Raw genomic sequence first — 23,295 nt, forward strand, 5'->3', positions numbered from 1 at the left:
ACGTGTTTTAATAAGAGATGAACGTTCACATTTGGCTTCCTCGCAAGGTTGACTTCGAGCAGATATCTCCAAGCAGAGGGTCAAGCTTCTCTGGCCTTTGTTGGGACCCAGCAGCTTCCTCCCTCCTCTCCTAGGTTCCCTGCCTTCCTGGTGGGCAGGAGGCTCCTGTAACCCAAATCCAGGAGGTGGGTGTCAGCCCTCCCTTCCAGGGCCAACCCCGAATCCAAACGACCTTCCTCCTCTTCCTTTGAAAATGTACACGTTTCACACATCCAGGTCCCCCTGGGTCCTCCCCAGCTCATGGCACCCCTGCCGTGGGTCCATTGCTGGAATCCCAAGAGCTGCCTCTGTGTAGAGACCAAGCCAACCCTTGAGAGCAAGGGCGGCAGAGAAACCAGGGGGAAGGACTCCTGGCCCCTGGGCCCCAAGGGGAGGAGGCAGTTGGTGTAGCATCATTTGTTTTTCTCCATCCACCCAAGCTCCAAATCCAAAGCGCTGAGACCTGAGTGAACTCCTCTTCCCCCAAGAGTCCCCAATCCGCCTGACCGAGGAAGGGGCCGGAAAAGAAGCCCCAAAGGGGCCTCCGCTGCTTCTGAACGGGAAGGCCCTGTTTTAGCTTTGGGCTTGGTTCTCGCCTCCCTATGGGCCCAGTCCCCAGTGTCTGGGGTAACAGCTTTCTGGGGTTGTCATCTGGTGCAAGCCCAGCTGTCTCCATGGACACATTGGGATCCCCTGGAAGCAGGGACAGCAACTCCCGAGGGGGCCAGGTGGAGCACGTGGCTCAAGGTCAAATGCACGTCTATCTGCCAGTCTCCACGGGTCAGGCCCTGCCTGGGGAGGCAAACCGAGAGGCCCCTTTCCGAGGGAGCGTTTCTCCAACCCAAGAAAAAGCTGCACAGGCCACACCTGAGTCACCTGCGATTTCAAAGAAGAAAGCCGGGGGCCTGGGGTGTAGGAGAAACCTACTGACCAGGTCTGGTTGGTGGGCGGCAGGGCTCCCGGGGCCTGGGCCTGGACTGTGTCCATGGAGACCTTTGGGTTGTTGCTCACCACGGGTGTGGCCGGCTAACTCTGGATGGTGTCTGGCTGGCTACCAGGGTCACCGGTGTGGCAGTTTTCCCATGCAGATCCACAGGTGATTAACAAGCCTCCCCCCACACATCCAGAACCTCCCCCCGGAGCAAATGCCTCCCCATCCGTGGGTGGGTCTCAGTGAACAGGAGCCACCGGGGTCCAGGTTGTGCTCTTGGGTGAGTTCTTGGTGTCGGCAGTGACGGTCGGTGCCCCAGACGGGCTCCACCAGCTCCCCGCGCTCCATGGCCTCAAAGACCAGCTCAGCCCCCCCAGAGGTCACTACTCCTGAGAGCCCGAGTTCGACCTGGTGACGCCTGTGCCGTGCGTCCCTCGGCCCACCATCTCCTGGCCCCACTCCCGGTGGCTGGATTCCTGCAGCCCGCGGCCTTTGGTCTCGATGGGCAAAAAGCAGGAGGCCAGTGCAGCCAGGAGGCAGCAGCCACTGTAAACCGCCAGAGACAGGTACACGGAGGATTCCAACATCACCTGAGGGGGAGGGGGGGAAGATGTGTGTCCGTGAGAGCATCCTTTCTGAATGACCACCAACCGTTCAAACGATACTGATAATGCCAGGCCCTCTTGTAAGCACTGTGTTGATTGGCCCATTTAGTTCTCACGACAGCTCCATGAGGTAAGGTTCCTTGTCCCCATTTTACAGAGGGAAAAACTGAGGCTCAGAGAAGGTTAAGTATCATACCCAGGTTCATAGAGATACGAAGGATGGGCTTGGGATTTGAACCCAGACCCCAGCAGGCCCAAGCGTCTGTATTCCTTCTATGAACCCTCTCTCCTGCAGCAGCACCTCTGCTGACTCCCTAGCTCAATGGCACCGGGAAAATCACAGCAGAGCTGCACCTCATTTCCTCCATTTGGCAAATGGGCACAAGGGCAGTGTCCGCCTCCTAATGAGAAGATACCGTAGCAGCACTTGGCACCGGGCAGGCGCATGGCAGGCTCTCAACCAGTATTAGTTAGCAGCGACATACAATGGCCAAACACAGCAGCGCAGAACTGAACTGCTTGGCTCAAGCCCGTGTTGGAATTCCAGGTGCATGAAATACCCAGCATAGATAAGTCCACACAGACAGAACGCAGTGTGGTGGTTGCCAGGGGCTGCAGGGAGACGGGGGTGGGGAGGGACTGCATCATGGGTACAGAGTTTTTGGGGTGATAAAAATGTTTTGGAACTAACTAGGGGTGATGGTTGCACAACATTAGGAATGTGCTCAATGGCACTGAATTGTTGGTTTAAAATGGTTCATTTTTGCGTGATAGCAAACTTTTGTCTCAATTTTAAAAAGTGACAAAAAGAGGGAGAAAATAAATTAGGTATGTAAAAAGTAAAGATATTTCAAAATAAGATCCCTAGCCGGTTTGGCTCAGTGGATAGAGAGTCAGCCTGTGGACTGAAGGATCCTGGCTCGATCCCCAGTGTGGGGTGTGCAGGAGGCAGCTGATCAATGATTCTCTCTCATCATTGATGTTTCTATCTCTCTTTTTCCCTCTCTCCTTCCTCTCTGAAATCAATAAAAAATATTTTTAAAAAATCCCTAAAAATGGGTTGAAATGCTTCAAGATACACATCGGGTTGCAAAATTCTACAATTACATCTAACAATCCAACTCAGAAGCCAGGGGCGGGGACATTCATTTCCCACAAATCATGCTGGCCAACTTGTTCCCATCCAAATTATTTTTAGCCAAATCATATGACACCCCAGGGGTCTTCTGCGTGGGAAAGACCTGGGTTTGATCCCCAGCTTCCCTACTTCCCAGCTGTGTGACCTTGGGCAAGTCCCTTGACCCTTCTGAGCTTGAGTTTTCCCACCTGCAAGCCGTATTTCTTTCCTCATAAGACGGGTTGTTAGGATGAAATACAATAATACACACGGAGGGCCCCACAGAAGGCTCAGCATATCGCAACTGCCTGCCACGCGCTGGCTTTTGGCACACCCACCCCCTCTGTACTTGGGGGGACACCTACCTGAGCAATGAACGGAGTGATGAGAGCACCCACTCTTGCCATGCCACTGCAGGTGCCCAGGCCCAGCGCTCGCGTCGCCGTGGGGTAGACCTGAAACACAGCCACCAGATGTGGCCTTGAGAAAATGCAGGTCCCTCCTGCTGCCCCAGCTCAGGATTGATGGCACTGACCCCCAACGGTGGGCCTCAAGTTGGGGCGAATCTCTCAGGTGTTGGTGACCCCACTAAGGCGTGGGATCCTGGGGTAAAGACTCTTACCCCAAAGGACATAGGAAATTCAACTGAGAAAGAAGGCGAGAGGCTGAGCTGTGGGTGGGAACCCAGCAAGGAGGTCCTCCTGCCCCCTTGGTGGTCGCCAAAGACTCCGCCAGGAACTCCGCTCAGGATCCAGGGACTGTCCTACCTGTCACTTTCCACCAGTTGACCTTGAAGCACTCACTGGTCATGGACGTTAAAGGCATTTCATACAGAGAAAGACTGAGATGCTTACAGGGCGTCTAGGTTCATCCCCAGGAGTGGCCACGTGCCCAGTCTCCATGGGGGCGGGAAGGGGGCGGTCCTGTGCCCTGTAGGATGTTTAACAGCACCCCTGGCCTCCACCCCCCAGATGTGGTCATATTTCTGTATCCTCCTCACTGCCCAGCTGCTCCCAGACACCCCTCCTACCTCAGGTGTGTAAACATAGGCCGCTTGGAAGCCTCCAGAAATAAACGCTCTTGCAACGAAGAGTAACAGAGTGAGCATCGTTCTAGGAGGAGGAAAAACAAAAAAACAAAAAAAGTCAAGCAGGTATTTTTTTCTGTCAGTTTGTTTCAGCAAAGTCCTATCTGCCCAGGCAGAATTTACACCCCAGAAATGGGCAAAGCCCACCGCCACCCAACATAATTGATGCAGGCACGCAGGCACTCACATCCCAGTGCCCTCTCTAAGGCCTGCTTTTTAAAGGTTTCTCATTCTCCAAAGCACCAGGCTGAGAGATAGAAACATCTGTGCGCCCAGGTTGGGGAGAAGTGATATAAATAATCAGAAGTCCAGAAAGGACCCGGTACGGAAGGTATATTGATCCAGGAACCAACTGAGCCAAGGGAAGTCAACTTCTGTTCAGTAATTTTAGGAGAATCCTGATCCCCAACCTTCTGTTCTATTGTTCCCATAAACATCTCAGAATATCAGCATTGCATGCTCTAAGCCAGCGGTTCTCAACCTGTGGGTCGCGACCCCTTTGGAGGTCGAACGACCCTTTCACAGGGGTCGCCTAAGACCATCCTGCATATCAGATATTTACATGACGATTCATAACAGGAGCAACATTACAGTTATGAAGTAGCAACGAAAATAATTTTATGATTGGGTCACAACATGAGGAACTGTATTTAAAGGGCCAAAAGGTTGCGAACCACTGCTCTAAGCTGTATCTTCAGACCTTCCCCAGATTCCTCACCAGGCTTTGCCTGGGGCCTCTCAAGATCAAAAGAGGCACAGGCCACTTCCACATTTTGAGCAGAAAAGGGATTATACCACAGGGCCAATTTAAAATATTTCCACAGGACAAATGAACATCTTAAACCCATTCATAAACCCAACAGCTATATGCATGATTTTATTGGGAGATAATATCAAAGGTCTAAATGTGATGGTATTGGAGGAGAACCTGGACCAAACCCTCACCGGGGGGCCCAACTTTGAGCCCGATCTTTTGGTCAGTTTTCAGGCCTCAGCGCTAGGGAGGGGCTGGAGGGAATCCCTCTGATGACCCCCAGAGGGTCACAGGCCCAAAGAGCCACTGCCCAGGACCTGAGACATCAGCCTGCTGGCCAGAGAGAGCTGGTGTCACCACCCACCTGCCGACACAGATAAACAGCAGGAGGCTGCACAGAGAGAAGACGACGAAGCACAGCGCCATGGTCTTCTTGCGGCCCAGGCGGTCAATGATCCACAGAGTCACCAGGACACCTGGAAGGGAGCAGGGCACCATGGCGGGCACCTCCTGACGTGGCTCCCAGGGACCCTCATCTCCTGGCAGTCACACCCTGTGCAATGCCCTTGAGAGGGAGCCAACCTAGTGTCTCACTTCTAATGACGAGAATACAGCACAAGTGATGGAATGTCACTTCTGAAATGAGGTTATAAAAGGCTGTGACTGCCCGGCCAGCACGGCTCAGTGGTTGAGCATCAACCTATGAACCAGGAGGTCACGGTTCGATTCCCAGTCAGGACACACGCCTGGGTTGCAGGTTCGATCCCCAGTGTGGGGCGTGTAGGAGGCAGCCGATCAATGATTCTCATCAATTGATGTTTCTATCTCTTTCTCCCTCTCCCTTCCTCTCTGAAATCAATAAAACAATATATCTATATATATAAAAGCCTAAGCAACCATTACTACCAGACAACTGACCGACTGGCCGGTAGCTATGATGTGCACTGACCACCAGGGGGCAGATGCTCAATGCAGGAGCTGCCCCCTGGTGGTCAGTGCACTCCCACAGCCAACCTCCGGTGGTCCCTCCCCCGAGCCGGCCTTGATCAGCCCCAATCACTGGCCAGGTCGAGGGACTTCACCCATGCACAAATTTGTGCACCAGTCCTCTAGTTTTTTAATAAAGGCTATGACTTTGTGGTGGTGGGGGGGGCGGGCATTCTCTCTCTCCATGTGCTTGCCTTGTTGGCCACCTGGAAAGGAACTGAAGGTGACCTCTGGCCAACAGCCAATGAGGAACTTGAGGCCGTCAGCCCCACAACCCTGGAGGAACTGAATCCTGCCAACAACCGCGTGAGTGAGTGTGAGAGCAGATCCTGCCCCACATGAGCTTTCAGTATTGGCTGAAGGCTGTTCCCCGGCGTTAATTCCCTGGCACTTCTGGCCACTTTGCTTGCTTTTCGGCTTTCCATTCCTCCTGAGACAGCCCTGGGGCACAGAGATGCAGATCCTGGCAGCAGCAAGTTGCAGGATCAGTTTCTGCAACACCTCTCCAGTCTCACTGCCTCCAGCTGTAAAAAGGGAAGAACTAGCCCTAGCTGGTGTGGCTCAGTTGGTTGGAGCGTTGTCCCAAACATCAAAAGGTGGTGGGCTCAATTCCTGGTCAGGGCACATATCCAGGTAGTGGATTGGATTCCCCAGTTGCGGTGCATGCAGGAGGCAACTGATTGATGTTTCCTCTCTCTCACATGGATGTTTCTCTCTCCCTTCCTCTCTCTCTCTCTCTCTCTCTCTCTCTCTCTCAAATCAATAAAAACATTAAAATGCTATAAAAAAATAAACATCCATAAAAATATTTTTTAAAAAGGGAATAACTATACAACTTCAGATTGTATAGTTAAATGAGATTAAATTAGATTTAATGATTAAATGAGAACTTATCTGTGAAACATTTAGCACCGTGCCTGAAATATAGTAAGCGCTCAATAAATATGACGTATTACTATCATTATAATCATTGCTATTCCTTCTGAAGGAAAGAGATAGATCACCATTGCTTTATGGGCAGGTTTGGATTTTTTGACATCCCACTGGCCCTTTCCAGTGTGACTGGTGTTGGCGGACAATTCTCATATTCCTCTACATCTTGCGAGCAGAGAGAGGTACTAGCTGCCCTTTCGTTCCAGGCTATCATTTCAAGGCTGTTTGTATAGAAACAGCTTTGAAAGATAAAGATATAGTCTCCTTCTAGAGCGAAGGGCATGTTTGTTTACTGTTCGATATAATAAAGGTGATGTCTCGCTCTCTGGGACGCAGGCTGGGCAGGTTGCTGGCAGCCTATTATAAAAGACTAGAGGTCCAGTGCACAGATTTGTGCACTGGTAGGGTCCCTTGGCCTGGCCTGTGCCCTTTTGCAATCCCGGACCCCTTGGGGGATGTCGGATAGCCAGTTTCAGCCCGATCCCTGCAGGCCCGATCCAGACAGAAGGGAGCCCGATCCTGTGCCTTGAGCATCTGTCCCCTGGTGGTCAATGCCTCATAGCGACTGGTCGACCGGTCGTTAGGTTGCTAGGCTTTTATATATATAGATATAGATTCCCGAATTCCTCAGCTGTGGGCAGATCCACTGCACTGTAGTATCTCCCTGGCCCCTTCTTCATCATCCCCCTGAGACTTGGGGCAGGGGGACCTGACATTAATATGCTATTCGTGCTGTTTGCTGTGCTCAGGAACCGTTTGTCTCTGACCCAGGAGTTTCGTGTCTCCTGCCAGCATGCACGAAACTGGGCAGCTTAAACTCGTTAGCCTTCACGTGGAGTGAAATCTCAGCCCCTTCACAGTTCTTGACGATGTGTAGCTCAGGGTGGAAAAAACAATCCCCAGCTCCCCCGGAAATGGGATTTGCTTCCAGGTGGCACCAGGAACGTGGCACTACCTGGGAATCCAACTGAAATGCATCATAATAATTGGACTAATTGGGCGAATTAACCATAAAACTATCATCAGCTTTGCCAAAAGAGAGAGAGGAAAGAAAAAAAAAAGACTGTGGCACTGGACAGCCGCCACCTTCTCAGGCTTCCTTGCCCGGCCCCACTTCCCACGCGTCCCTCACCTGGGAACTCGGACAGGGTGGTCCACAGCAGGTCCATGTAGTCCTCCTCACTCAGGTACTCGCAGGCCAGGCTGCACTTGGCCTCTACTGCCTTCTTACTGCTGGAAACTGGGAGGTGGGCGGCAGAGGGAGAGGATGAGCCATGTGCAGAGCCTTGAGCCACACTCTCCTGCTCCCCAGACCTCCTTCTCTGCAGAGTATGATTTGGCTGGCGTGCCGTCAAAAGCGCCCAGCCAGGCTCACGAGTCAGACAGCCTCAGCTCTGAATCCCAACCAGCATTCTAGAGCTTCATCTCTCTGAGTATCCGTTTCCTCAAAAACAAAACAAAACAAAACAAAAAAACCCGGGACAGCCCGGCTGGCATGGCTCAAGTGGTTGAGCATTGACCTATGAACCAACAGGTCACAGGTTTGATTCCCGGTCAGGGCACATGCCCGGGTTGTGGGCTCGATCCCCAGTGGGGGGCGTGCAGGAGGCAGCTGATCAATGATTCTCTCTTATCATTGATGTTTCTATCTCTCTCTCTCCCTCTCCCTTCCTCTCTGCAGTCAATAAAAAATATTTTTAAAAATTGGGGCTAATGCCCTGACTGGTTTGGCTCAGCGGATAGAGCGTCGGCCTGAGGACTCAAGGGTCCCGGGTTCGATTCCGGTCAAGGGCATGTACCTGGATTGTGGGCACATCCCCAGTGGGAGGTGTGCAGGAGGCAGCTGATTGATGTTTCTCTCTCATCGATGTTTCTGACTCTCTATCTCTCTCCCTTCCTCTCTGTAAAAAAATCAATAAAATATATTTAAAAAAAAAATTGGGGCCAATAAAATCACTGGACAAGATGGTCAAGAGAATGAAAGCAAGCTGTGCATAAGAATGTGCTCAGATACTTCTTTAAAGTTTTTCCTGTAACACACTGATCACTTCCCAGTACACTATATAATTTTCTTCCTTATTTCGCCATTCTCTCTTTCTCTCTTTTTCCTCTCTCTACACCAGAATGCAAGCTCACAGGCCAGGAGATTTGTCTTTTGTGTTCACTGATATATCCTAACACCTGGACCATACCCAGCAGGTATGAAGAAAATACTGAGTGACTGACTTGCCCAGGGTCCCACAGCGACTTGGCGCTAGCACTCAGACTCCCTGGTTTCTGGCTGTGAACTTGTTCCACAGAATTACTTTCCCACCAGATATAAGAGAGAGAGCTTTTTAATGGGGTTGGGGATGACCAGCTGGGGGCCGAATCTGATCTCCTGCCTGTTTCTACCTGGTCCAATGGGTAAGAGTAGTTTTTACATTTTTAAAATTATTAACTTTTAAAAACTAAACGCAGAGCCCGGCCGGCCGGCCAGCCGGCATGGCTCAGTGACCAGGAGGTCACAGTTCGATTCCAGATCAGGGCACGTGCCCGGGTTGTGGACTTGATCCCCAGTAGAGGGCATAGAAGTGGCAGCCAACCAATGATGCTCATCCCTGATTTTTCTATCTCTCTTTCTCTCACATCCTTTCTGAAATCGATAAAAATATGTTTTTAAAAAAAGGAGAAGAAGAACACTTCGTGGCATAAAAATGACATGAAATTCAAATCTGTGTTCACAAACAAGGTTTTCTCGGACCACAAGCCATGCCTGTTGTTACACATTGCCCGTAGCTGCTTCACGGCTACAGTGTTCGAGCCACCCGGCTCACCACGCCTACAGCGTTCACTGTCTGGCCCTTCATAGACAGAGCTGCCAGCCCCTGCTTTGTAACCTTCCACCGGGCCCTCTGCTTGGCTGAAGCAGGTCCACTGGGAGGGGCATGCAATTACGCTCCATCAGTCCCAAACTCCAAACCTACAACCGACCTGCTTCCTCAGAGCAGTTAATTTAGACGCCCACACCCCACAGTGAGATGTGACTCCGCCATCTCACTAAATCCTTAACCCAACAAACAAAACCATTAGCTACGATGAAAACGGCTTAACACAGAAAAAGATAAGTGGGCAAATCCTGCAGACAAGCGAGAACCTGACCCCTTTATCCCCCATCCTGGGTTCAGTGCTAGGAAGTTAGTATTATCACAAGGACAGAACCATTTGAAAGCCCAGGCACTGGCATCTAGACTTTGCTTTTTATTCGTTTCTTTTGTCCAGTGGTTCCCACCTTCAGCTACACAACAGAATCACCTGGGGAGCTTTTATAACACAGATGCCCCGGCTCCACCCCAGGGATGCCGATGAAATTGGGCTGGGCATTGTTTAACTGGCGCTGGCATTGTTGAAAAGCTCCCCCAAGCAATTCTGTTGTGTGGCCAGGATTGAGCCCCAACCTGGTTCTCAGACTTAATGTGCAGAGTCCTAGCGGTTCAACTCAGTGCTGTACTTCATGGATCTCGGTAAGATATGACTCTTGCCCGGCCAGCGTGGCTCAGTAGTTGAGCGTCAACCTATGAACCAGGAGGGTTCCATTCCCAGTCAGGACACGTGCCCGAGTTGTGGGCTTGACCCCCTGTGGGGGCCTGCAGGAGGCAGCCGATCCATGATTCTCTCTCATCATTGATGTTTCTGTCTCTCTCTCCCTTGCTCTTCCTCTCTGAAATAAATAAAAAAAACTTTTTATTTTTTTTTTAAAAAGAGTGACTGCTGTCGTGTAACTTCTATAACAACAGGACTATCTAGGTCAGTGATGGTGAACCTATGACACGCGTGTCAGAGGTGACACGCGAACTCATTTTTCTGGTTGATTTTTCTTTGTTAAATGGCATTTAAATATATAAAATAAATATCAACAATATAAGTCTTTGTTTTACTATGGTTGCAAATATCAAAAAATTTCTATATGTGACACGGCACCAGAGTTAAGTTAGGGTTTTTCAAAATGCTGACACGCCGAGCTCACAAGGTTCGCCATCACTGGTCTAAGTCTCTGTACAGCGCCGTGGAAACCACAGCCCAGATCTTCTAGGCTCAGATTTTGCACACACTTCCTCCCTGGAGTTTGTGGGGTAAAGTCCGTGGGATCTGTGCAAGGCCAGGCCCTGTGAGGGCAGAACCTGGGGTGGGAGTGTGTGTCTGTGGCGTGTTGGGAGCAGGCGTGGTGACCGGTGAACGGGCTGCCATACTCACTGCTGCAGACGTCTCCTGCCTGGAAGAGCTCCGTGGTGAGCAGGACTAATCCGTAGTAAGAAAACGCATTGGAAAACCTGCCAGGAGAGAAGCAGGAGCGGTAAAGACATGGGCCTTCGGGGCCTTTCCTGGGGCCCTTGGAGCGGGAAGATGGCGGGTGCAAACCACAGTGATGTGATAAAGGGGATTCAATCTGTGTCCTTTGAAAGATCAAGAGCTGGATTCTACCACAGACATGCCACCCTCGAGGCTGTTCACTCAACCGGCAATAGGGGGAGGATGGGGGGGACCAACATTTAGAAGAAAGCACAGCGTTGACACCTGTCAGGGCTTCTGGGTTGAGTTGGTCTGGTCGGCCCACTTGGAGAGGGGAGGAGGGGGCGGAAGCTTTACTAATATACAGAACATACAGAACTGGGCTCCAGCTCCCCCCTCCCCCGCCCCACCCCCCGGATTCCTGAGAGCTAAATCAATGCACCAGTCATTTATTAAACAACTGCTGTGTACCCAGGACAGGGGTGGAGTCTGCAGACTTCACTAGACCCTCAGGTCAGAATGAGGCAGTTCATTAATTCCTGACCGTCCCAGGAACCCGGATCCTCAAGTCTGGAGGACCGAACACTCTCACCCAGTACAGTATGTGGGAATCCCGTCACAACCAGACGCCACTGATTCACTTCCTTGGGCTACAATATGTGCTGGCAAATTTAGTGATTTCTCCAGCGCGCTAAAGTTAGCCTCTACTTCATTGCTTCCGTATTCACCTAGTGTGGACTCAACGGGATTACGTGCTCTCAGAGACAGATGCCCTCAACTCTGCACCCCTCCAAACGCCTTTAAAAATCCGACAGACTGGCACCCAGCAGGTGCTTCATGAGTGCTTGGTGAGTTGTTTCCTCTCTCAGGAAGGCGGGGGCAGAGTTCTGTGTATGGAACTCTGTAAATGGAACCCCGTTCTATACATTATCAAAGTGTTCCCCTCCTCCTCCCTACAATTAACCACTTTCACTGACCTCCTCACCCCTGCTCCTATATACTTTTATGTATATATTTTTAAAGAGTCTGCTGTCCTGTCACTTCTATAACGACAGGACTGTCTAGGTCTCAGCGCCTTGGACACCACAGCCCAGATCTTCTAGGTTCTGCTCAAAGGGGAATAGGAAAGGTGAGCACTGGTTGAAACAGAACACAAAGCCAGCACTTGCACTGTTGATGTTGTGTGCACGGCTGGCTAGAAAGAGAGTTGGAAGAGTAGCTGAAATTTGACTGGTTGTGGAGTTAAAAGCCCCACCCCCACCCCGGTTATTAAGAAAAATAGAATATGATCAGGACTGAAAGTTCTAAGAATGCCCCTGGCAACCAAATCGATGCTTCCCAAACTACGGGCCCTGTGCCACTGGTGGTACCCAAGGCAATATGAGTGGAGCGGGGAACTGACACAGCATCAACATGAAATCTCATTGTGGGGGGGAAAAATCCCTTTTAAATTTCCTTTCAATTCTTTTGATTGTATCTCTGTCTCAAGTGATGAGTTGCTTATGTTAGTGCGTCCTTAGCACCTCCCCTCTCTGTCTGTTTCTCTATCTCTTAAATACAGCCACTCAGACCTTGGCAAACCGTCAACCTGGCAACTTTTCACTGTATTTATCTTTAAGGGCGCCTTCTATCTATGGCCTGAAATTAAAGTGTGTGTGTGTGTTTTTTTCCTTTAAAGAAGACATATAAAGTTTCCTTTTCAAATGCATTCATCTGAGTAAAAAGTGAGTCAAATGAAAGAAAACAACTGGGAAAATAATAGTACAGGCGCTATCTGGGTGAGACAGAGGTCGGGAAAGTGATGCTCCAACCACTGAATTTTGCAAACGTTCCCCGAGATCAAAAAGTTCTCTGTGCTTTGTGTTCAAACAAACCCACCCCCCTCCCCCCGCCCCCAAACAGAGCACAGACGAAGGGGATCAAAATGTCAACAAATGGCTCTTACCATATAAACCACAGCAGCAAGGTTGTCCATCTAAAATGGGGCGTGAAAAGGTCCCTCATTTTGCCTCGGTCTTCCTGTTTCAAGACAAAAACATGCAGGTGCGTGGGTATTGGCTGGTGGCCGGAGACTGGTGGACACCCGTGGCTGAGGGGGAGGTTTCTCATGGGCCGGACACTCGGGCTCCAAGAACCCAGGACTCAAATCTCCAGCCCATTGAAGCCAATTTGGCCCCTCTAGGACCCAGCAATGTCCACTGGCTTCCCTCCGAAGGATGGACACATTCTGAAGCCCCACCCCAACCTGGAATCCCGGAGCTGGAAGCAGACCCCTTGGGCTTGGGCCCCCTGACACCTCTTAGGTAATTCCATGGCCCCAGGGAGCAGCAAACCAGCCCAAGGGGTGTCCAACCGTATCACGTCTCGCCCCCAAGGTGACAAAAATTAATGTGCCAATAGATCACCGAAAGCCATTTGCCAAGAGACAGATTAGCTAAATGGTCCAGTTGCCAATGTCATATAATTTGCTAACTTATCAAACCTTTGCCCTACATATTCTCTTTTTTTAAAAATATATTCTGTGACTGATTATATTCTTCTTCGATATATTTAATGAACATTCTTTTTCTTAGTAGCAGTTTGAGAAATGCTTACTTACTTAAGCATGCTAAAAGTGAAAGTGGGGGGAAAAATTACAGGCCACAGGTGGTTTAGTCTCTGAGTATTGCCTTCATGAATAAAAATATCTTGGTAATATATTCTTCAAGGAAAAGACAGCATTCATTAAATATGCTTATCGGATATATTTGAGAATGCGTTTACTGACTATATTTAGGAATATTTAGCAGAATATATTGATGAATAAATGTATGAATAGGTACATAGAGAAAATATATTCCTATTTACTAAATATATTAAAAAAGAATAATCCTCAAGACACATTTTGGGTAAGTGGGTACATTAGCAAGTTAATTCAGGAAAATCTGCTTTTGGAAAATCGGTCTGCCCTTCTCTCCTCTTTTTGTTTGTCTCAGAATTCATCACCTCCTTGGACCTTCCTGGACCATCCTGTTTCTGGAAGTGGATTTGGGTGTGTCCTCTGGCCTGTGAACCGGCAGACCATGCAAAACCCCTCCCCTCAAAGTGGGGAAATTTCATCCAGTTCTTTTTGCACAATATAAAAAACAATCAGAAATATAATATTATTTTGAAAGATAATTTCCTTATAGGGTCTGAGGGCAGGAACCCCAGCCTTTAATCTGACTGCCTTCTTCCCCCACCTCGCACCTCGCACTCCGCGGCCCCCCCCCCCCCCCCGCGCTCCGTGCGCATGCGCGTGGGAGGTGCCCATACATTCTCACTGGGGTGGATTCCCTGATGGTGTTGCCATCCGAGCGATGCACCATCCATTAAGGGCGCCGTCCAAGTGCAGTTTGGCGCCCTGGACCTAAGCCTATCACGGCACTTTCTAATATGGTTTTATTGTCCAGCCTTTGGCGATCAGTCACATTTGCTAATCAGATGTAATGGGCGCTGAAAGGTGAAACCGAAGCAGGAGTAGTTACGGGATCCATTAGTGGGCACTGCGTTACATTTCTCTAATCGCTGGATAAACTCTCCAGGTGGCACTTTTCAGGGCTTGGCACTGAAAACACACCAATTAAAGCTGCCAGGTTCACCTTGCAGGATCTGCCCCCTGCACCCCCACCCACTCCATGGACGCCTGCCATCACACACACGCAGGCCCCACCCATGCACAGGTGCACCCCTGCCCAAGCAGGGACAGGCAAGCCACAGAATCGGCGGACCAGGGACTGACCTGTCTGGAAATGATGAGTTTCCCCAGCGGCATGGGGGCCCCATTTTCTGTCGCAATCCTCTTTAGGGTGGCGATGGCCTTCTCCTGGTTCCCCGACAGCACGTCATACCTTGCACTCTCCGGCAGCCACTGCAGGGACAGGAGAACCACGCATGGCAGGTTAGGGGGGAACAGAACACTGGGTTCCAGCCTCACACTCACCTGTGGGTAGAGACCTTAAGGGTGGGGGCCCTGGAACCAGAGGACTGGCTTCCAAGCCTGGCTCTGCCATAGAGTATGTTGGCTGTGTGACCTTGAGCAATGATCCGACCTCTCTGTGCCTCCATCTCCTCATCCATAAAATGGATAAAGGGCATGATCTCCTTGGGCGGGGGAGGGCGGTGGTGAACGTTGTGTAGTTTATGCAGAGCTGAGTTGAGATGGAGAGATCATTCGAGCTTCTAGACCCGGTTTGAGCTGGGTTTCTGTCACTTACAACTTAAGAGTCCCAACCGTTTTAATACAGTTACCTTAAGGGTACATCTTGCAGTGGTGGGACCTGGGTGCCCCTCCTCCATCCCCCGCTATCTCCCTAAAGAGCAACCCAGCAGCAGTTGTCTCGAGGAAACCCAGTACTTCACACTGAGCCTATCCTAGGCCCTGTACCTTTGTCTCATGTCCTGATTTAAAAAAATAATCGAAAAGGGTAGCTTTGGTGCTCTCCTACACACCCTCCCTATCAAAATGCAGTGACCAGCAGAAGGGCCATAGCAAAGGCTGAGATCTCTTAAAGGGTACCTACAAAACACAGGACAGCAAAGATGAGGAGCGGGACAGCCGAGAGGAGCAGCAGCCAACGCCAGCCCAGGCTGGGCATCACAAACACAGCCAGGGCGACCTCGAACACGGTGCCGATGGCCCAGAACACCTGGACAGAAGAACGGAGGTCAGCGGCAGGGGCAGCATTGGTCAACGCAGTGAGCAATCTCAGGGTCACTGCCGACAAGATAACCCACGTGGGTACGGGGCCCTCGGGGTCAGCAAGGTCAGAATGGCCATCGCCGTTCCTGTGGCTTATGTGGCTGGGCCGGAGCCACCGCCTTGTCCAGCCACTGGAGTGTGCGCTGTGGCAGCTATGCTTAAGGAGGTCAATATGACCCATATTCTGCGAGCTCAGTATGGTAAGTGAACATGTTGGTTTTTGTCCATTGACATCCATCTCCCCTGCCCCGCAGTGCTCCAGTGTCCTTTATCAGAATTGCCTCTTGCCCTGACCCGTTTGGCTCAGTGGATAGAGCGCCGGCCTGCAGACTCAGGGGTCCTGGGTTCAATTCCGGTCAAGGGCATGTACATTGGTTGTGGGCACATCCCCAGTGGGGAGTGTGTGCGGGAAGCAGCTGACCGATGTTTCTCTCTCATCGATGTTTCTAACTCTCTATCCCTCTCCCTTCCTCTCTGTAAAAAATCAATAAAATATATTTTTTTAAAAAAGAATTGCCTCTTCCCTGTGGGACTGCATCTCCTCTGTTTGCTTCTCCAAGTCACTCTCCGTCCTTGTTGACCTTGGATCCACAGGCTCCCTGTCCTGTGGCTTCCCACAGGGATGGGAGGGAGGGAGGAAGGAAAGAGAGATTGGGTGTTCATCCCTCTGGCTCCCTCTCTGCAGGGTAGTGATGCGCTGGCTGCATCCCTCAGGTGAAGGTTACAGCTCCCATCCAACAGTCCTGGCCAAACCTCCCTATCTTTCTCTCTCTCTCCCTCTCTCATCAATTGAAGAACTTTCAAAACAACCATGTTGAAATCAACATAGCTGATCCACTTAAGTCTTTGCATACTGAGTCTGTTATGTTTTTCTTTTTTTTGTTTGTTAATCCTCACCTGAGGATATTTTCCCATTGATTTTAGAGAGAATAGAAGGGAGAAGAAATGAGAGAGAGAGAGAGAGATCAATGTGACAGAGACACATCGATTGGTTACCTCCTGCATGTGCCCTGACTAGGGCCGAGGACCAAGCCTGCAACTGAGATACGTGCCCTTGATCAGAATTGAACCCATGACCCTTCAGTCTGAGGACTGATGCTCTATCCATTGAATCAAACCAGTCAGGGCTTTTATATTTTTCTTAAACTCGCTTTTCCTTGTTCTGCGGCTCAAGACACCTGAGAACCTCATGCCAGAGACTGAGAATTCTCCACAAGTCCGGCCACCCTCCTTACCTCGATCAGCAAAATACACTTGGCTCTGGCTTTCATGGGCAGGAACTCAGCATACAGCGTCACCCTGGGGAAGCAAAGAGACAGAAAGGGGGTTAAGGCCAGGACTGAGTAGGAAGATTGCTACTACAGCTTTCTGAAGCTCTAGGCCAACATCCGCCTGAGTGTGGTCCATAGACCACTTACATCAGAATTTCCTGGGGTGATGACTTTAGAGGTACACCCCCAGGTCCCTCCCCAGACCTTCAGAAACAAGACTCCAAGGGGTGGGGCCTGGCATCTGCATTTTTAACTAGCTCCCCAAATGATTCTCACATGTGATCATCGCTTTCATGGAGCCCTCTCCACAACCCAGGGGGACATGGGGTGGTGGGGTGATGGACAACTGCATTCTGGGACTGTTCCCCAGGTTCTCCCTGTCACTCAAGTCCCAAATAATCTGGAAGAGAACAGGCCTTTCAGTCTGTAGGGCGCCCTGCATTCTGGGTCCAGCTGATGTCTCCTTATGACCTGGGCAGACAGTCACAGAAATAATGCCAAACCCTTCCCAGTGCCTGATGTCGGGGGACGTGATGTCCACCCATCTTATCACTGGTGCTATTAAGCATCATCCCTGGATCAAGTTGGTGTCTGACAGATTTCTCCACCCTACGGTTATTATTTTCCATTTGTGATGAGTAAGTCCTCTGGGAGGGAACATTCAGAGATGACCCTAAATCCTGTTACCCATAGACCTTCTACCCTCCAGCTTAAGCATCCCGTCTATTGATTATTTCTGCCTGAATAAATCGCCACGATGATGGTCACAAAGGGTATTTTTATTTCCATTATTCTGTCTACATTTATTGGTTGACATTCTACTATAAGGAAAAGGTTTCCCTGCCCCCTTTATCTCTTTCTGTCTACCTATCTACCTATTCATTTAATCAATGAGGATTTGTGGACTTCTGTTTTATTCAATGGATTGTAACCCATTTCTGCCATTATTAATTTGATGCTCAGACTGTCCTAGATCTGCACAGTGCAAGCCCTTTTAAGCTAATTCCTATGTCTTTTTGCTGCCTCCCTCATTCCTTGAGCTCTTTCTTACTTATTGGCATGACAAGACGTCCTTGCCTGAGCCCTGGTGTCAGCCATTTTTCTAAGAAGCCCTGGTTCCTTTTGGCAGATGATGGTATTTAGAAACCAAGGTCTGCTATGGGGATGTCACTGCTTCTAGGCCCTCTCAGTGAACACAGCTAAGAGATCTATCTATCTATCTATCTATCTATCTATCTATCTATCTCTGTCCATTCCTCTCTCTCCCCACATACACACCATATATTTATATCTATATCCATGTACAGGTATTTAAAAAGCAACAACAATGAGCTCATACTGATACTTTCAATTCCAGTCCAACCAGAAGGTTAGGGTTCTTTCTAACCTTCCAGTTTCCATGTTTGTAAATCCCTTCTCCAACATTGAGGAATCTGGGTCTCTCTATCCTCAATATATTTATGTATCTGGTCAGTCAATTTACTTGTGTGCTCAATGTAACCAACGTCTTAACTGCACCAGCAGCCTCCTCCATCCACCGCCTCCCCTTTCCCTTCCTCAGCCACTGGACAGGCCGGAGGAGAAGGAAACGTCTAGACCACGTCCCCATGCTGCCTTCCATGTTGTAGGAAAAGGAGACCTTCTCTTTCCCCACATCTCCCACCTAAGCCAGGCACCTGAGCTACTTGGTGGCCTCATGTTACTCTCCTGGCTCCTCATAAGGGAGGTGGGGGTAGAGGGAACCTAATTTCCACGAGCCCTTTCGAGGCAGATGGTGCTCAGGGCCCCTCCAGATGTCCTGGAATCCCTTTACTAGGCCAGTGGGCAGTCAAAAGTTATATTAGAATTTTCTGCTGCAGAGTGGTAGAGTCCCTAACCTCCCCCCTCACTGTTTAAGGCTCAACTGTTCTTGTTCCTGAATCTGTGTCAGGATCTGCTTCTCATAAGGCAGCTTGGGAGCCTTTCCATATTCATATACATAGATCTACAGCATTATTTTCTAATAGCCACAACCCTGTTGGTCTACATGTAGATGTTTGCCATTTCCTGTTTTTTGCAACCTAGGCCACCAGAAACGTCTTTTCCCGGGATCGTTGTGACCCACACTTGGCCATGATTCATAGCGGTTTACAATGAAAACGAGCTGTTTGATCTTCATCCAATGTGTGGTGATTATGATTACAATGACACCGAAAAATAAAAGAATGAGCAACAAAACTAGCCATGCCAAGAAGCAGCTGGTCCTGGCGTAAATAAACCCTCGCTGCAAGTCATCGCGTTTACTGCGGCGCGTCGGCCACAGAGACTTGCCATTTGGATCCCAGGCTTAGAAAGAAATGACCTGTGCTCTCCACTCCTCATTTCTGCTCAGTCTTTGGAAGAAAAAGCCGTGCCAAGGACAGGTTTGTGAGCGAGCTTATTGTCGACACCAATCTGAAGAACCTTCTGGGGCAGATGGCAAGGTAGACCGGTGGGCAGCTCCCTGGGGTGCGCATGCATTTCTTAAGAGCAGCGAAAACACAAGTCGGGCGCCAGTGAACGAAGGTTTCCATCCAGCCTCTTGGGAAAGTGGCATTTCTGCTGAAGCAGACAGCACCCTCTACTGGAGAGAAGGAGTGATGTAGCCAGGTGCCCACCTGTATCTCGAATTCTTTTGTGTGTGTGTGTGGGGGGGGGGTGGGTTCAATTATAGGCGATGATCATTTGGGGATGGGGAGGATGCTTATTCCCACTGAAATTTTTTTCTAAAATGAAAATGTATGGTCTGTAGTGATAGAAAGAAAGTGACATTGACCTCCCTTGCTTGAATTAAAGTCTCTTCTAATGCTCCTTCATGGACAGAAAATGGACTTATTAGTATCCTAAATGTGATTCCTCTTTCCTGCCTTAATTAAAAGAATAGCACCTGGCCAGTGGCTCAGCTGGTCAGAGTATCATCCCGATACACCAAAGTTGCCAGTTGGGTCCCCCGTCAGGGCGTATACAAGAGTTAACTAATAAATGCATAAATGAGTGGAACAATAAATCCATGTTGCTCTCCCCCTCTCTCTCTTCCTCTGAAATCAACTTAGAAAAATTTAAAATAATAAAAAAAGAATACCACCTGCTCAGAACCACCCATTCTACGTTCCCAGAATCCTCCCCAAATCAGTACTCAGGCCCCATGGGCATTACTGATTTACCAGGACCTCTGACTACGTAAGCTCAGAACCCTTTCCCAATATTTGTTCAAGTGTAAGAGCTTTGGCGTTGGGCAACCTGGATTGGAACCAGTAGATGGTTTGCAAACGCTGCCGTACAACTTCCCCTCCCTGCATCTGTGCTCCCTCCCAATGAGACTTGGCAGCGCACTCCATCCAGAGTCTACGTCCTCATCCCTTCAGTCTGGGCTCTGTGACTTGCTTTTTGATCAATAGGATGTTGCAGAAGGGATGCTGTGCCAGTCCCAAGCTTGGGCCTCAAGAGGCTCTGTGGCTTCTGCTTGCTCTTGGACCCCTGCCCAGGTACCATGTGACCAGGTGCCTGGGCTAGCCAGCTGGAGGACGAGAGGCTGGTGGAACGCAGAGGAGTCAGCTGTGGCCATTCTAACTAACCAGCCCGCATTCAATTCACCAGGTGACCGAAGACACATAAGTAAGCCCTATTGAGACCAGAACAACCAATCTGACGAACTGCAGAATCACGAGTTAAACAAACCATTATTTTAAGCCATAAGTGTTGGGATTGTTTGTTACAAAGCAAAAGTAACTTCCACACCCCACTTAAGAACCACCTGACCCCATAAGTCACTTAGGATCTCTGAGCCTCAGTTTCCTCATCTGTAAAGTGGGGATAATAGGATTGTTCAATGGACAAGATGAGATAGTGTGAGGAGAGCACCTGGCACAGGCCTTGCACTTGGTTAACACTCAATTAATATCATCATCATCATCATCACTATTAATGCTAATACTGTTGCTCTCACCAAGAACTGATGTGAACACCTACTTTGAGGGAAGAAATAAAGGAAAGAAAACAAAGGAAGAGGAGGGACATAGAAAGGCACAGATCAGAGCAGAGAGATGATTTGGCTCCTTGTTAATCATATAATCTGTATAGAAGATGAAGGATGTTATCTAAACTTATTGAGGTAATCATTTTGCAAGATATGTAAGTCAAGTCATTAGGCCGTATTCCTTAAACTGCTGTATGTCGGTTATATATCAATAAAATGGAAAGAAAAAATTTTAATTAAAACATTCTAATGCTATAATTTGCATTCATACTAAAAATTTAGAGTACCTTATAAGGACTTCTCATTGTTGGGCCCTTAAAAACTACACAGCAAAATCCTCCTCATTTGGTTTTGTGAGGTGGTGCAATTGGGTAAAGCTATTCGAAACGAATGGAAACTCTTCGTTACATTTAATTACATAAAAATATCTTCAACTAAATGTTTCCAAATAATGAACTGAGGGGAGCCATTTTTATAACTAGATAAGAACATTGCCTGATTAAGACGATTATTTTTATGTAAATGGCGGAAGCGACAGAGCTGGGAGGCCAGTGGCTCTCTTGGGTGGTTAAATATTTCTTCTGTAATTTTGTTTGTGGTTTTTATGTGCTTTCCTCATAGACAAAAAGAGTTATAGGATACAGTTAAGATAGGATGTTTGGAGGATCAAGTGATGTTTAAATCTCAGCTCTGCTGTTTACTAGCTGTGAGACCTCGAGGCCCTGACACAGGTGACTGGCTGCCTGGCTGCCAGGCCAGAGCTGGGTATTTACTTACGACTGGGGGACCCCTCCGATCCCGAAGCCCACCAGGCCCCGGAGCACCAGGATCCAGCTGTACACGGGCGCGAAAGCACTGAGGATCCCGTAGTACAGAGTCCAGAGCACGCTGATCTTCAGCCCCTGCACAGATGCGAGACACCAAGTCACAGGGCTGCTCAGCACCGCCAGGTCTCAGGGCCCCCACATACTTAAAGTCACCCATAGGGTCCTGTTCAAGGGGGACCCATACAACCAAGGATTCTCTGTGTGGGTGCTGCCCACTTCTAGGAGGTAGGTGGCAAAATTGTGGGGCTTTCTTAGTTGCCCCAATGATTGGCATGGATAGCCAGGGCCCAGAGGTGTAAGATGTCCCATCGTGCATGAGACCCAGGAAGGCTTGTCCTCCAGGCCAGTGTTGCTCAGTGGTTGAGCATCGAACTGTGAACCAGGAGGTCAAGGTTCAATTCCTGGTCAGGGCACATGCCCAGGTTGTGGGGTCAATCCCTGAGGCAGCCAATCAACGATTTTCTCTCATCATTGATGTCTCTCTCTTTCCCTCTCCCTTCCTCTCTAAAATCAATTAAAATATATATATATTAAAACCTTAAACTAAGTGAAAAGGACTAGAGAGGAAATGTGGAGGTCTACCAGTTGATTTCAGGTCTTTGGGAACATGACTTTAACAAATAGAGAGAATATTTCAAATAACCGCGAATCACCTTGCAAGGAAGTGATTTCTTTTTCATTTTAATAGTCATTCTTCCGGTTATGGCCAAAGGAAGCATCCGTGTGGTGCCAGGGTGTCTTTAACACCTTTTGGACCACCTACCAATCTCTCTTTTTAACCAAGAGAGCAGTGGGCGACGGTGAGCAGCTAGAACTTAATAACATTGTTTTATTGTCACTGTATATACTTTTGCAGATATTTCCTTAGGGCAACAGTTCTCAACCCCTTTGGGGGTCGAACGACCCTTTCACAGGGGTCGCCTAAGACCATCGGAAAACACATCTATAATGACATATTGTTTTTGTGATGAATCACTATGCTTTAATGATGTTCAATTTGTAACAATGAAAATACAGCCTGCCTATCAGATATTTACATGACGATTCATAACAGTAGCAAAATTACAGTTATGAAGTAGCAGCGAAAATAATTTTATGGTTGGGGGTCACCACAACATGAGGAACTGTATTACAGGGTCTCGGCATTAGGAAGGTTGAGAACCACTGCCTTAGGGCAAGTTTCTTTTCCCCCCCAAAAATTCATGTCATTAAACTACACACACACAACAATTGATACAAATAAAGGTATTGGGTACCTAAGAGAACAGGTAGGACAGGAATTATTCAAGAAGGAAGCCCTGGATCTATTGCGATAATAATACAACAACACTGATGCACCCCTAAGCCCATGACTATGAAGTTGGTGCCTGCCACACACAGACTTAATTCCTTTCTTTGGGCGTAAGCTAGCTCAATGGAGATTTTTCCCCCGAGGAACCCAAAGGGTCTTGCCATGCACATGCTTGGGCGACCCCGGGAATGTGTGACTTCAAGATCCACAGTGGCCCCAGCGCAATGTCTTCTCATAGCACGTCAGCAAGACTCCTAACTAGGCCCCCCACGTGCTCAAGCAGCTTAAGTGTTGCTCTTGTCGCCGTCACCACGGGGATAACCTAAGCCCGTGGTCAGCAAACCGCAGCTCGTGAGCCACATGCGGGTCTTTGGCCCCTTCAGTGTGGCTCTTCCACAAAATACCACGTGCGGGCGCGCACGTACAGTGCGATTGAAACTTCGTGGCCCATGCACAGAAGTCGGTATTTT

General features: G+C 49.1%; 1 protein-coding gene across 1 annotated transcript in view; it reads right to left on the reverse strand.

Annotated features, from left to right (window-relative positions):
- Nucleotides 1–880: 880 nt before the first annotated feature.
- Nucleotides 881–23,295, reverse strand: part of LOC118678568 (SV2 related protein) — a 35,785-nt gene continuing 13,370 nt past the window's right edge. The window contains exons 6-16 of the mRNA XM_036354387.1: nucleotides 21,485–21,609; nucleotides 16,678–16,741; nucleotides 15,264–15,389; nucleotides 14,483–14,611; nucleotides 12,668–12,741; nucleotides 10,687–10,763; nucleotides 7,586–7,693; nucleotides 4,898–5,009; nucleotides 3,723–3,804; nucleotides 3,058–3,147; nucleotides 881–1,560 (exon numbers count right to left, since the gene is read on the reverse strand). Of these exons, the coding sequence (XP_036210280.1) occupies nucleotides 1,354–1,560; nucleotides 3,058–3,147; nucleotides 3,723–3,804; nucleotides 4,898–5,009; nucleotides 7,586–7,693; nucleotides 10,687–10,763; nucleotides 12,668–12,741; nucleotides 14,483–14,611; nucleotides 15,264–15,389; nucleotides 16,678–16,741; nucleotides 21,485–21,609 (1,194 nt within the window). The 3' untranslated portion in view covers nucleotides 881–1,353. The remainder of the gene's footprint in view (nucleotides 1,561–3,057; nucleotides 3,148–3,722; nucleotides 3,805–4,897; nucleotides 5,010–7,585; nucleotides 7,694–10,686; nucleotides 10,764–12,667; nucleotides 12,742–14,482; nucleotides 14,612–15,263; nucleotides 15,390–16,677; nucleotides 16,742–21,484; nucleotides 21,610–23,295) is intronic.

This window comes from Myotis myotis, unplaced genomic scaffold (genome assembly GCF_014108235.1).
Source record: "Myotis myotis isolate mMyoMyo1 unplaced genomic scaffold, mMyoMyo1.p scaffold_m19_p_20, whole genome shotgun sequence".
NCBI classification, from domain to species: domain Eukaryota; kingdom Metazoa; phylum Chordata; class Mammalia; order Chiroptera; family Vespertilionidae; genus Myotis; species Myotis myotis.